The 15568-nt window shown below is 40.3% G+C and overlaps 1 protein-coding gene across 1 annotated transcript in view; it reads left to right on the plus strand.

The window, feature by feature from the left end:
* Nucleotides 1–15568, plus strand: part of LOC122558051 (uncharacterized) — a 46872-nt gene that overhangs the window by 23927 nt on the left and 7377 nt on the right. The window contains exon 3 of the mRNA XM_043706377.2: nucleotides 13215–13399. Coding sequence (XP_043562312.1) covers nucleotides 13215–13399 — 185 coding nt within the window. The remainder of the gene's footprint in view (nucleotides 1–13214; nucleotides 13400–15568) is intronic.

Here is a 15568-nt window from a genome sequence, read left to right on the forward strand (position 1 = left end):
TTTGCTCCTGATTCTCATTGACTCCAGTTTAGCTGGGACTCCTTGATATGTGTGTGTGGTTACATATATAATATAGATATAAAACATCCTAATCTTGTTTATTCCAATTTAAACCTTTGCCCTTTGTCATTTTATTCACGGTTAGCCTCATACTTAAATAGTGTTTCTGTACTCTTTAATTGACCTTGTGAAGGCTGAAAATACAATGCCCTGAATTTTCCAATGGCCAGAAATTGATTGAAGTGTAGTTGCCAGTTGCAAATGGGGATTCTGCAGAATGGCCATTGTAGCAGACTCTGAAGGAGTTGTTCAGGGAAATTGAAGATTCTGCAAGGAAATTCCCCTGTGCCAGGAGCCCCCAGGAAAGTAACCATTCAATCGGAGAATTCAGAGGCTGAAGCTGAAGTTAAGTAAATCATTATTCAGGAAAAGTTAAACCGTTAAATACTTCTGAATAACTATAAAACAGACCCCACCTCACATGCCCCCTCACCCCCACCCAATTACACCTTCCCATTACCAATTGAGTCCTTCTCCTGCTCCAAGCCTGACCACCACATAGCCCGCTTCGGACACCACCCTCGCTCTCCCTCTGCCAGAACTGATACCATATTCCCCTGCTCTGGACCTGACCCTCCTGCCACACCAATAAACCCAACCCTCTGGGACCTGACACTGTGCCCACTCTACCTCCCCAAACCTGACAACCTCCACACCCCAGATACCTCTCACACCACACCATCTCGACCTACTGTAACACCCCAACACTTACCCAACCACTGTACACACCTGGCATTCTAACCACTACCTAATTAACACCCTACCCCGGCACCCTTTCCCATACCAACCTGGATCCCTACCATTCCTGCATCCTAATCTCACACTTACCTTATGTATTTAACTTTCGGCAATAGCTAACAAAGTGCTGTCTGTGATGCTGGATATTTACATTTCAGAACATGTTCAGCTGACTCCTGTGAAAACATTTGCCTTCCTCCAACTGTCCTGTACCAGAGAGATCTGTCAGAAGGGAAGTACACCTCTGCATTATTGAATGAGCCCTGACCATTAGCTCCTGTCAGAAATTTTGTTACATTAAAAACAATATTGGTGTGGCAATTTATGTGAGATTGCCACTTCTTGGATAATCTGGCCCTGTGCTACTACAGTTTTTTTTTCTTAGAGTCAATCACCAAAACCTGGCAAACAATTGTGTCACTTTTTGGTGCTTTCGCTGACATGTATCCCGAAACCTTAGGGCTTCCTATAATCTGGTTTGAGACTGCGAGAGAGGTCCTGAGCTTAAAGTTTGGAGTTGTGAGATCTGACGCAGTGACATTGCAACTTAGTTGGTCATTGAATATTTTTAGTGCAGAGTCTGATTACTGACTAACAAGCAAGTCAAAGGTTATTTGGGGTAGCAGGAATGTGGTGTTGAGCCACAATCGGATCAGCAGAGCAAACCAGAGGAGCTGAATAGCCTATTCTTGCTCCTAATTTGTATGTTCTTATATATTGTAGATTTGGTTACAAAGTAGACAATAATTCCACCAGGAGCAAGGGAACGGCCTCCAAAGTTAAAGGCCCCTGAATGACTAAAGGTTTAGATGAAGGAGGAAGGTGAAGCTTGTGACAAATGCAAGATTCACCAAATCAAATCAAATTTAGAAAGCTCAGTGATGATCTGAGACAAGGAAGAGGAAGAGGAACATGATTGCATGAGGTTAAATTGGTGAATAAGATAAAAGGAAATCTGAGAGTATTATAACCCATACGCTTTAGTTTTGGAGTCGGCAGAGAAGTGAAAACACTCAATGTTGACATTGAATAAAATTGCCCACAAAGATATAGCAATCTCTATGCCATAGATCTCCCATTTTCCTTTGATTTTTTTTTCAATTCCGTCATTCAGACAAGGGATCTCCAAACACCCAACAGTGATATCAACATGCTAGTTAAACAGTCAACTATTTAAAATATTCTCAAAGATAGCAAGTGAGGAAGTAAAAGCCACTAATTGTCTTCAACCTCAGATTTAAATTTCCAGGTCGTACAATACCTGATCAGGGCATACATGGGATTATAGTAGGCTGATATATCATAAATAAACTTTGAAAATATTATTTTCAATGTATGTGAACTTCTAAAAGTCATAATGGAGAGATTTGACATTCCACAAACTTAAAATTAATTTTCCAAGGCCAATGAAGCAGTTCACATTAATTATGAATTAGGTACCTGGTTAAAAAACCAAGTTGTACCTCACCTTAACAAGATGTAATTTTTAAAGAGTTTTTCATGTGAAGGTAACAACATAGATGGCCAATTTGTTCAGTGATTGAATTCTGGAATACTTCAGCAGTAACTTCTGTATTTCCATGTTTAAGCAAAAAAATTTAAATGCCTGTAACGCCTGCCACTTTCAGAAGACCATTGACAGTGAACACTGACATTTCTGTTTCATTGCTCCCACCAAATCTGGACCACAGATAAGTAAATAATAGACAAAGGAATAATTGGGCTAAGCATTAAAAAGGGATCTCCCTGTTCAGGCAACTGATAAACTAAATGAGTGCTTCATATCAAGGAATGTTGCCAGTGTAGCATTATTAGATAGGATATAAATACAGCAATACCACACTTGAACTTATGATTGCATTCCTGAAAATTGTGACTTTCCTGGAAAATGGAAAGTACAGGTTGATTTGCTGTACTTCACTATGTATTCCTAACTGATGCAATTCACAAAAGCGAAAATAAATAAAAATAGAAGTGCTGTACAGTTAGGTATTTCAGAACCTTTATCAACAGCATATAAATTCCAACCATTATTCAAGTGAAACAGGGCATGTTCCTAAATGCCTACATTCATTGAAAAAAAACCCTTAAAGTAATATACATTTCAGCACAGGAGCTATACTATAAACATATATTTTCTAATCAACCTGTTACTACATATCCCTGGAGCAAGTGGGTCTTGAATCTGAGCTTTGTAGTCTAGAAGTAGGAATACTACTATTACACCATATAGCCTTTTTAAACTAAATTCAAATTTAATCATCTATCCCAATTGGGATTTAAACTGATGTCCCCAGAACACTAGACTGGGAATCTGGATTTCAAAACCAGTGACATTACCAATACACCAGCAGCTCCCCACTAACGCGCCTCTGGCAATACAAGTTAAAATTTCCCTTAGGGGTTTAATTGACCAAGCTCCACCTAGTGGCAGAAGTTTCAGTGCAATGTTTAGAATAGAAGCCACAGGGCAGCAACAGCCCCCAAGACTTTCAAAGTTGGAATGGGAGCTGGGCTGGAGGGTCTGAGTGGTGAAAAGAGACTGAGAGCAGATGCTGGAATTGGAGGAATGCTGGGTGAATTCACTATGAGTGAAAGTGTTGCAAAATAGGTCTTGAGTGAGGCAAGTTCAAAAAACAGGAAATCTGTGGAAAACATTAACCTAGCGCTCCAAATGTTAACTGGTTATATTGTCACTCACTATAGACAAAGGGAAGGTCTGTAAAACCTGGCCACTATTCAAAGAACAAAACGCACTCCAGTCAGTATGAAGGGATGAGGTTATTGGGGGAAGTAAGGATAGAAATTGTAAAGACTCTGGCCATAATTTTCCAATTATCCATTAATCTGGAGCAAAACCAAAGGGCTGGATGATTGCAAATTTTACAAATCCATTTTAGAACGGGGAAGAGAGAAATCAGGCAAATACAAACTAGTCATGTTAGTATTAGTGGTGAGAAGACTTTATAGACGATAGTCAAGTACAAAATTAACAGATGTTTGAAAAATATTGGGCTAATGAATGAAAGTCATCATAGAGTTGTTAAAAACAGATCATTTCTGTTTAACGTAATTGAACACTTTGATCAAATGAAGGAGAGTAGTTTGATGCAGTTAGCACATTGATGTTGTGCACATAAGAACTTTCAAAAAATGCTTTGGTGCAATTTTACATTACAGACCTGTCAGATAAAGTCCATAGGTTGAAAAGAACAATGATGGAGTAGACAACATGCTGAGTGGCAACAAGCAGGGAATAATGGTGAATGGTTAGTTTCCTGTAGTATATAGTTCCTTTTATAGATAGCAAAGGCATAGACTTAAATACACTCAGGACATCATTGCAAAATTTGCAAATGTCACAAAATTCTGAAATATAATGAACAACGAAGAAGCTTTTCCCAGCCTCAGGAGGATTTTGGCTGGTGAAAAGGACAGACAAAATTTAATGCAGAGAAGTGTGGAGTGATCAATCTTGTAGGAAAAGTGAGAACAAGTAATATAAACCACATTGCATAATTACAAATGTGATTGCAGGAACAGACCAATGGGCCTTTGAGCTGAAATCTTTGAAAATGGTAGAACAAATTGATAAGGTTGTTAAAACGACAAGTGGGATCTATGGCTTTATTAGTAGAGTAATAGAGGCAATCTTCCTTCAAGCTCAAAAGAACTTGACCTGCACACTTTCATGTCCTTCCAATCTGCACACCTGGCCCATCATTTTCAACCTTTTACACCAGGTCAGGAAATTACTGCAGTTTGTAAACCATGAAGCAGTATTTTAAAACTCCCTGTACGTCACCTCATCCATTGAGTCCTTTGCACTCCACCACCATGTCTGAAGTTGGCTCTTAGATCATCAATACCACTTCTCTCCCTCATATATCTTCCATGCTCTTTCAAATCATCCAATGCCCTGTGTATCCTTCATAGCTGCTCACCCAGTACGCACTCTGCACAGTACTTAGACTTCATGCGATATAAAAAGGAACTTATTTTAAATACTTTAAGAAAACAAAAAAAACTCTTACCAACTAATAAAAGCTTCTATATGATTTATTCTGAGAAAAACTGCCTTCTGCTGTATGAAATAGACGTTAAATATTTGTAATCCTCAATAAGTTGTAACAACAACCCAGAAAACAAACCAAAGACACAATCTGTTGTCACAAATTCTTGAATCTGCCATTCATAGATTAAATGAGCATCTAATATGCTGAAATGCTTTAACACTTGAAACTCAGCTGACCACACAATAGACTGCTCTCCAATAAGGAAGAGGTGTTCATTTAAATTTCTAGGCCAGGATTCCTGATAATGGAGGAAAGCAGATGTCTAGATTTTTGTTTCAATATTTAAACATTCTTTTGTTTTGAGATAGTGGTATTTAAGTCACGGCAAAAAAGGGATAGCAAGAACTGATATTTTGAGATATTTTCTCTGCATTATGGTCCTTTCTCCATTAGAAAATGATGCCTATGAACAGCTGCACAAGTCTCATCGATATAAGGGGAGATCTACAAAGTGAATGACTGTTAAAAAGACATCTATGTTACAATGCCACATGTAATAGTGACACTTGAATGTGAGTGAACACTTTACACTTGCCCTTCAGACTCATCAGCAGACTTTTTGCTTTCTTCATGAATTGTAATTCCTGGGCTTTCAAAATCCCACTCTACCAGATGACAATGACATATGGGAAGAAATCTGTTGTTCATTCTGCATTTAAAATCAATCTGACCTCTGCAGGGGTCGGGATGGGGGTGGGGGGATGGGGGGTGGGGGGTGGGGCGGGTGGTGTCTGTGTTCTGCGCACTAGGCATACTTGACCCACTAAAGGATCAAAGGAAAATGAATCGAAGAAGGAACACAGTGCCATTTCCTCCAAAGATAAACAAGTATAACCATTCGCCACTGAAATGTGCCTCTGAATCCTGAAAAAAAGATTCAAGGCATAGGATAAAAATGGAAGGAAAGGATGCTAAACTTCAATTACAATACTGATTATGCCTTGGCTGTTGAATTATGTTCAAGTCAGCACTCCAAACTTTGTGAAGTTGTCAAGACCCTGTAATAGTCCTCTTGACAAGACATTCACCAGAGTGGTCCCAGTAATGAGGACCTACCACTATACGGAGAGACTGGATATGATGGGGCTATCCCTGTCCAAACTTATGAAGGGTTTTAATAGATTAACTAAGAAGAAACTATTCTGGCATTGGACTAGTCAATAACCGGAGGAAGTAAACTTGAGCCAAAAAATGGTGAAAAGATGATGTTTTTATATGGTGATCTGAGATTTTGTGACGTAAAGCAGGTGGATATCCGTTACTTACAGGATAGTTCTGACATACTGTAACTCCATGTAAAGTTTATATAGTGATCAGATAGGTTTTGTTTTAGCATGTGGGACTGTAGGAGTCCCAACATGTATAACTACTTCCATGAAAGGACCTATACCCACACCTTTTGGCCCTGACCAGTGCCCCACTGTACCACAGATTATCCTGGAAGGGAAAGGTTTCACAAACACTGCGGGAATGCAGTAAATCCATGAATGATTTGTGCAAACCTCAGAAATTTATTCACCAGTAGATGTGATTCTGCAACTGGAAATCATTTACGAGACAATGACAAGAGTTACACTGAAAACTAATTTATGCTCAACAATCAGCCTCATAGTGTGATGCTTTTCTGCATGTTAGAAGCAACATATAAATACACAGGACCCTGTTTTATGTAGGCAAAAGGAAGTTGTACATTATTGTTCCTTTTTCATGTAAAAGATCTCATGGAAATCATTCCAATCTCTATTACATCCCCATGGCAACTCTTTGGTTTGGGAATTAAGATTGACAGTTAACGACTGCTCTTGCTGCAGCTCCATGACAATGATGACACAACCAATCAGCATCCTCTTCTCATGCTGTACAAAACTTCTCAACTTTTTTTGTGTCCAAGATGAAAAGTTTTAACTGCTTGTCTTCTTTTAGCAATTTTTTGACATTATCTAAAGATCAGAATATCCAAATTATTTTAATACATTTGTTACTCCAAGTAAAATTCACTGACAATATGTAAATAGAGAGATAGGAACAGCAGTGAGTCATTCAATCTGTTGAGCTTGTGCTGCCGTTTATTATCTTACTGATTGAACACTTCAGTGCCTTTTACTGACACAATCCCAATAACCCTTTCCGCCAATGATAATCAAAGATGTATCAATATCTACTTAAAACACACTCAAAGACTGGATTGGAGGGGTTGAAACATAGGAAGAGGCTAAATAGGCTGGGGCTGTTTTCCCTGGAGCAGTGGAGGCTGAGAGGTGACCTTATAGAAGTTTATAAAATTGTCTACAGGAATAGTGTTGGAGGATAGCAAATGTTGTTCCCTTGTTCAAGAAGGGCAGTAGAGATAACCCTGGTAATTATTGACCAGTGAGCCTTAATTCTGTTGTGGTTAAAGTGTTGGAAAAGGTTCTAAGAGGTAGGATTTATAATCATGTGCAAAGGAATAAATTGATTAGGGATTGTCAACACAGTTTTGTGAAGGGTAGGTCGTGCCTCACAAACCTTATTGAGTTATTTGAGAAGGTGACAAAACAGGTGGATGAGGGTAAAGCAGTTGATTGTGGTGTATATGGATTTCAGTAAAGTGTTTGATAAGGGTCCCCATGGTAAAAAATATGGAGGCATGGGATTGAGGGTGATTTAGCAGCTTGGATCAGAAATTGGCAAGCTGAAAGGAGACAAAGGGTGGTGATTGATGGGAAATGTTCATCCTGGAGTTCAGTTGCTAGTGGTGTACTGCAAGGATCTGTTTTGGAGCCACTGCTGTTTGTCATTTTTATAAATGACCTGGATGAGGGCATAGAAGGATGGGTTAGTAAATTTGCAGATAACACTAAGGTCAGTAGAGTTGTGGATAGTGCAGAAGGATGGGTTAGTAAATTTGCAGATAACACTAAGGTCAGTAGAGTTGTGGATAGTGCAGAAGGATGTTGTAGATTATAGAGGGACATAGATAAGTTGCAGAGCTGGGCTGAGAGGTGGCAAATGGAGTTTAATGCGGAAAAGTGTGAGGTGATTCACACTGGAAGGAGTAACAGGAATGCAGAGTACTGGACTAATGGTAAGATTCTTGGTAGGATAGATGAAATGAGAGATCTCCGTGTCCATGTACATAGATCCTTGAAAGTTGCCACCCAAGTTGATAGGGTTGTTAAGAAGGCATATGGTGTTAACATTTTTGGTAGAAGGATTGAGTTTTGGAACCATGAGGTCATGCTGCAGCTGTATTGCATACAGCTCTGGTCACCACATTTTAGGAAGGATGTGGAAGCTTTGGAAAGGGTTCAAAGGAGATTTACTCAGATGTTGCCTGGTATGGAGGGAAGGTCTTATGAGGAAAGGCTGAGGGTCTTGACGCTGTTTTCATTCAAGAGAAGAAGGTTGAGATATGTAAAATAATCAGAGGGTTAGATAGGGTGGACAGGGAGAGCCATTTTCCTTGGATGATGATGGCTAGCATGAGCAGGCATAGATTTAAATTGAGGGGTGATAAATACAGGACAGATGTCAGAGGTAGTTTTTTTACTCAGAGTAGTAAGGGCGTGGAATGGCCTGCCTGCAATAGTAGTAGATTTGCCAACTTAAAGGGCATTTAAGTGGTCATTGGATAGACATATGGATGAAAATAGAATAGTGTAGGTCAGATAGGCTTCAGATTGGTTTTACAGGTTGGTGCAACATTGAGGGCTGAAGGGCCTGTACTGTGCTCTAATATTCTGTGTTCTATGTTCTAAAATCATGAGGGGCTTGATTAGAGTAAGGTCCTTTCCCTGGGATGGAGGAGTCCAGATCTGGAGGACGTAAATTTAGCGTGAGAGGGGCAATATTTAAAAGGGACCTAAGGAGCAACGTTTTCACTCAGAGGGTGGTACTTGTTTGGAATGAGTTGCCAGAGAAAGTGGTGGAGGCTGGTACAATGACAAAATTTAAAAGGCATCTTGGTTGGGTGTATGAATAGGAAGAGTTTTGAGGGATTTGGGCCAAGTGCTGGCAAATAAGACTAGATTCCTTTAGGATATCTAGTTGGCATGGATGAGCTAATCAACCTCCTATGAGGGACCTTTTCAAAAGCCTTCTGAAAATACAAATATACTACATTCATTGACTCTCTTTTATCAATTTTGTGAATAATATGTTGAGAAAGTTCAACAAGTTTGTCAAACATGATTTTCCATTTGTGCATCCATGCTGATTATGCCGAATCAGATCATTTTTATCCAAGTATATTTTTATTACATCTTTTCTGATAGTTTCTGGCATTTTCCCAGTTATTGATGGAAGGTTTGACAGATCTGTAGTTCTGTTTTTCTCCTTATTCCTTTCTGAAATAGTGGGGTGACATTTGCAAGCTTCTAATCTGAAGGAATCATTGCAGAACCTATAGAATACATTGACTCTTCTCTAGCTCCCACCTTCAACATTCTGGGATACAGACCTTCGGTGCCAGCTTACAGTCCCATTAATTTATCCAGTGTGACATTCTTACTAATATTAATTTCCCTGCAACTTTTCATTTTCTCTAGTTACTTTGATTTCTAATTCTGGAAGTTTTCTGTATCTTCCTGAATGAAAACAGATACATAATCATTTAGCTATTCTGCCGTTTCTCTATTCTGCATTATCAATTCTCTCAATTCTGATTTTCATTGTATTAGCCAATCTTCTTTTTATGACCCTGTAAAAGTTTTTACAGTCCATTTCTCTTTTTTGCGACAATGTATCTATATTCTATTCTTCTCAACAGCTTCTTGGTCCTCCTTTACTGTATTTTGAAAACTTTCCAATCCTCAGATATATTAGTTTCTAGCCACTTTACAAGCCTTTTCGTTTATACAATCCTCAACTTCCGCTGTCAACCCAATTATCTGCCGTTTTGTGATTTTTTACCTTTTAAAGAATGTATAGTTGTTGTAAGCCATGTGATAATTCTTTAAACACTGTTCATCCTGTGTATAGTCTAGTCACTGCATTATAGATTAGATTCCCTTCAGTATGTAAACAGGCCCTTCAGCCCAACAAGTCTACACCAACCCTCCAAAGAGTAACCCACCTAGACCCATTCCCCTACCCTATACTTACCCCTGACTAATAAATCTAACATTATGGGCAATTTAACATGGCCAATTCACCTGAACTGCACATCTTTGGATTGTGGGAGGAAACTGGAGCAAACCCACATCGACACTGGGGGAATGTGCTAACTCCACACAGACAGTCGACTGAGGTGGGAATCAAACCCAGGTCCTTGATGCTGTGAGGCAGCAGTGCTAACCACTGAGCCACATGCCTCCCATCATGCCATTTAGTGTACTTTCCTAATGTAGCTCTGCCAACTTATCCAAATTTAACATCCTTGCTTTGGATGCAGCTACCTCATTTTAAACATAATGCAAAATGCTATCAGATTGTGCTTACTTGTCCCTAAAGTTTCTATTGTAACAAGGTTATTAATTAGCCTTTTTCAGTCCATAATACTAGATTCAAAATAGTCCATCTTCTAGTTGACTGTTCAATATGCAGTTCTAGAAAACCATCCCTAAGACACTCCAAAAGCTTGTCCTCCACAGCTTTAGAGTTTATTTGGTTTACCAGTCTATATGTAGATTGAAGTCCGCTATGATTACTGTATTACACATTCTACAACATTTCTAATCTCCTGATTAATGCATGCCCTACACTATTGCTACTATTTGTTGGCTTTTTTAAAGACTCCAACCAATATCTGCTGCTTCTTGCTGTTTCTTAGTTCCACCTGAACAAATTCCATGTATTATTTTTTCTGATCTGAGGTCCACCCTTATTAATGGGTAAATGTACTGATCCCATCCGTTATCATCAGTGCAACACCACATCCTTTTCCTTCTTGTTTGTCCTTCCTAAATATTAAAAATACAAGAGTATTCAGTTCCCAGACCTGGTGACCATGCAGCCATAGTTTTGTCAAAGCAAATATATCATAACAATTTACCTCTATTTGTGGCTTTAGATCATCCATCTTGTTCTAATTCAGGTAGGATGGCCTTAATTTTACCTTTTTAGCATTATTCTGCATTCAAGGCTTACTTAATACTCAACATTTATTTCTTCTGTCTTCTAGTCCCCCTTATAGCCTTTTTACTTCCATTTAATATTGGTTACCGTATTTGGGGTTACCCTTCACATTCCCATTTCCTTGACAAACTAGTTAAACAAACCACAATAGCACTGACAAATCTCTCTGTGACAATACCAGATGTAACCTGTTCATTTTTTTACAGGTGCCACCTGGCCCAAAAACAGTCCCAATACATCAGAAATCAGATAGTATCCCTCCTACATCAACCACACTTTTTTAAATCACTCCTGAGACATGGGTGTCACAGGCTGGCCTGTCCCTAGTTGCCCTTGAGAAGGTGGTTGTGAGCTGCCTTCTTGAATTGTTGCATTCCATCAGCTGAGGGTTGACCCACAATGCCATAAGGGAGGGAATTCCACAATCTTGACCCAGCAACAGTGAAAGAAAAGTGATATATTTCTGCGTCAGGATGGTGAGTGGTTTGGAGGGGACCTTTCAGGGAGTGGGGTTCTGATGTATCTGTATGATGAGATACAAACTCAGTAAGCTGCATATAAACAGTCCTCATCTTTCCCCTCGTCTTTACAATTTTAAAAATGTTATTGCTGTTCTATGTTGGCTTGTGTGATCTTCACTTGCTAGTCATAGTTTCTTTTGTTCTTTGGAATAATGAAAGTTGACAAGGTCATATTTCATTGTCTATCTCTTATTGTTATGAGGTATTGAAAGGCTGTCACATAACTGGCACCAAAAGCAAACTACTTCCTTTTCTGTCCATCCAATTCTTCTAAAATGTTTAATCCTCATATATTCAGCTCCTTGCAGTCTTCACAGTTAGTCATTTTTCAGGCATTTTTGATCCATCACAACTTCTGCTGCTTTAGCAGCTTCAAGTTCAGGCAACTTATTGCAGTCCTTGAACAGCCACGTTTACTATAGATTTGCCTCCACATTTTTTTTGCTTGTGATAGCATAACCCAAGGTTTGCTGTTGGGTTCTGAAGCCTGAAGAGAAATAATTATCTTCTGTTTCTTAAGAGGTGCAATATGTCTATTCCTCCTAGTCTTCTTCTCTTAATCCCGTATTTATCAATTGCAACAACTTTCTTGGTGGGAAGAACGTGACACCATGATGACCCAGAGAGTAGAAACACAGTCATGCTGAGCATAGATAAACTCTATCTTTTTACCAATTGAAATTGTATTTTCTGTCTCCCTCTGCTTCCATCTTTTTTTACATGATCTGACTCCCCACTCCCACTTAAGTCTCTCTCTCGTCATTTTTCATTCATGTGCTTCTCTTTCCCTGTATTTTCCTTCCCGCTCACTGATGGAGGGTAGTTTTTGTTCTCTCTCTGTTATCCAGTTCTTCTTCACTTTCCTCATTATTGTGCCGCCCTCTGTGACCCATTTCTCATTCTCCTCCTAGTGCACCTTGTTCTCGGTCTCAATAACACAGCTTTCATCTGTGGAAGCGAATGATGTACACAATGTATTAGATTGGCTTTGGGTACAGCCAGTTGAGTTACAGGCAGCAGATAGGGGCTGCTACCTTGCTGACAGAACCATAGAGAAGAACCCGGAAGTAAATGTGCACATATAAGCCTGACCATTTTGATGTTTCTTCTGAGACCTGCAGTAGACCTTATATTAATGTTTAGCCAGGATCTTTGTTATAGTATTTAACATGCACTGCAAGTTCTTAAAATGTAAGGAGAGCCTTTGAAACGAGTGCTATAAAGCTTGTGACAGTGGTTTTAAACTTCTTATATTATCACTGTTTAAAAAAAGCATATCCTTTATAAAACTTTGCATGTGTGCATCCTATATATCACAGAAAGATCTGATCATCTGTCACTCCACCTTTCTCTGTCTCAAATTTCATCTTCCAAGTTTCCCTCCGTTTCAATAGTATGTTTGTGTCTTATTCAAATCTGTCACTACCCTCCGCACAATGCTTCCAATATTGACTTTGATGGTTCCTCTATAAACAATTGGTTTGCTGATAGTGTGAAGTTACACCTGTCAGGAATGGAAGAACAGGATGGGTCACTTTCCACTTCAGAAGGGAAATTGGAGTTGCAACATAGTACAGGTCTTTAAAGTTATAAAAGATTGATAGAATATGCACAGAGAGACAGTGGACATCAGTATAGGGTAGTCATCATGAATTCAAATAGGGAACAAAGAAGTACATTCTGAATTTCGGAAGTGATGTGTAGATTGCTTTTTAAAAGTACTTTTCGTGAATATAAACCACTAATGTTCTCTTCTGTTTTGTAGGCTCATGCCCAAATTTGGTAATAAGTAGAAGCGATCAACCAGACTGCAAGCATATCACCATGACATCTAGTCCAAAGCTTCCAGTTCGATCACACAGGCCCCTCTGTTTGTCTGTCTCATCCGATGGCAATGGGAGATATGTGGCTTTGGAATCCCAGGATTTTAAAAGCAGCCTGAAATCCCAGGTATGAGCAATAAATAATCTACAAAGTGTATATTTTACTTTTGATGGGGGAAGCCATCATTGAAAATGACTGTCAGGCAAAATATGTAGTGCTTGAGCAGATTTGGTATTTTGATGAGGTGTTGACTGGAGCTAAGGGTGTTGGATTACTGCACAGATATTGAAAGACACTATACCTTTAAGACAACTGAATGACATCACAACATTTGAAGCTGTAGTGCAAACGGTTTCATGGTAGTCAGCCAGTCAGTTAGTCAACTATATGTATAACATAACAGTAATCTAAGTAAGCATATAACCCATGCTATAACTGTACATCTGAGACCTCATAGTTTGTTGTTAATTACTAATAATCTGATATCTGATTCAATGAGACCCTAAATCTGTGTTATATTTCACATGGGCTAACCTAGAAAAACCACAAAGGAGGTTTAAGGTAGCAATATCTTTGGAATTCAACTGATCAGAAATCAGTTCCATTTACAGGAGGAGAAGGATAGGTGAAGAAATTCAGACTAAAGGAATCTTTCAACCTTGACAGTGTGGAAAGATGCTGTTCGGCCCAGCAAGTCCTCACTGCCCTTCAGTACATCCCACCCAAACCCAGCTACCAACCCTATCCCCATAATCCCATATTTACCATGGTTAGTCCACTTAACCTGCATATCTCTGGACACTGCAGGATAATTTGGCATGGTCAATCCACCTACCTGCACATCTTTGGACAATGGGAAGAAACTGGAGCACCTGACAGAAGCCCACATAGACTTGGGGAGAACATGCTAGCTCTAGACAGAAAGAAAAGACTGGAATCTAACCTGGGTCTCTGGCAGTATGCTGCAGTATGAGGCAGCAGTACTGACTACTGAGCTGTTAAGCTGCCTCTGTAATTATTTCTTTGCTTGAAGTGGATATGCATTAATCACCTCACTCAGTGTCAAACTGACACGGTCATCAGCACCATTCGAGGATAGATTTTTTTTCAGTTTATAATCATTTTGACACCTTCGTTTTCTGAGGGCTGTTATTCATTCTATAACCCAGTTCCATTGCCTCTAGCAGCCATGAGACACCTCACTCAAATAAGAACTTTTCAGATATTCTGTGAGCACCCTAAATGTCAGAGATGAGCAAGTGGCATTCTACAAAAATAGTGAACTGTGGTTTACAAGACCGTGATCAGGAGTAAGGAGAGAGTGAGGATTGCAGATGCTGGAGCTCAGAGTCGTGCTGGAAAAGCACAGCTTGTCAGGCAGCATCCGAGGAGCAGGAGAATCGACGTTTCGGGCATAAGCCCTTCATCAGGAATGAGGCTTGTGGGTTGGGGCTGAGAGATGAATGGTAGAGGGTTGGGGTTGAGGGGAGGTAGCTGGGAGAGCGATAGGTGGATGAAGGTGAGAGAGAAGGTGATAGGTCAGAGGAGGGAGTAATGGACAGGTCCGGAGGGCAATGCCAAGTTGGAGGCTTGGGACTGGGATAATTTGGGGGGAGGGAAAATGAGGAAGCTGTTGAAATTCACATTTATCCCGTGAGATTGCAGGGTCCCAAGGTGGAATATGAGACGTTCTTCCCCCAGGCGTAGGGTGGTAACGGTTTGATGGTGGAGGAGACCTGCATGTCCTTGACGAAGTGGGAGGGGGAGTTGAAGTGTTCAGCCACGGGGCAGTGGAGTTGGTGGGTGCAGGTGTCCCAGAGATGCTCTGAAACAATACACAAGAAAGCGTCCCTGATGTAGAGGAGACCACACTGGGTGCAATGGATGCAGTTGGTAGAGGTACAGGTGAATTTCTGATGGATGGGGAAGGATCCCATGGGGCCTTGGATGGAGGTGAGGGAGCGGTATGGGCGCAGGTTTTGCACGTCCTGTGGTGGCAGGGAAAGGTGCCAGGAGTTGGGTGTGGGCTGGTTGGGGGTGTGAATCCGTTGAGGGAGTCGCAGAGGGAATGGTCTTTTCAGAATGCTGATATCTCAGTCCCAAACCTTGAATTTGGCACCACCCTCCGGAGCTGTCCATCACTGCCCACCCTGACCTATTACCTTATCCCTCTCCTTCATCCACCTATCGCTTTCCCAGCTACCTCCCACCACCACCTCCCCCCTCACCCACCACCCCATTTATCTCGCAGCCCCTGGCCCACAAGCCTCATTCCTGATGAAGGGCTTATGCCCG

The sequence above is a fragment of the Chiloscyllium plagiosum genome, unplaced genomic scaffold (genome assembly GCF_037043375.1).
Source record: "Chiloscyllium plagiosum isolate Xiang-an unplaced genomic scaffold, Cpla_swu_hap1 HiC_scaffold_18, whole genome shotgun sequence".
NCBI lineage: Eukaryota > Metazoa > Chordata > Chondrichthyes > Orectolobiformes > Hemiscylliidae > Chiloscyllium > Chiloscyllium plagiosum.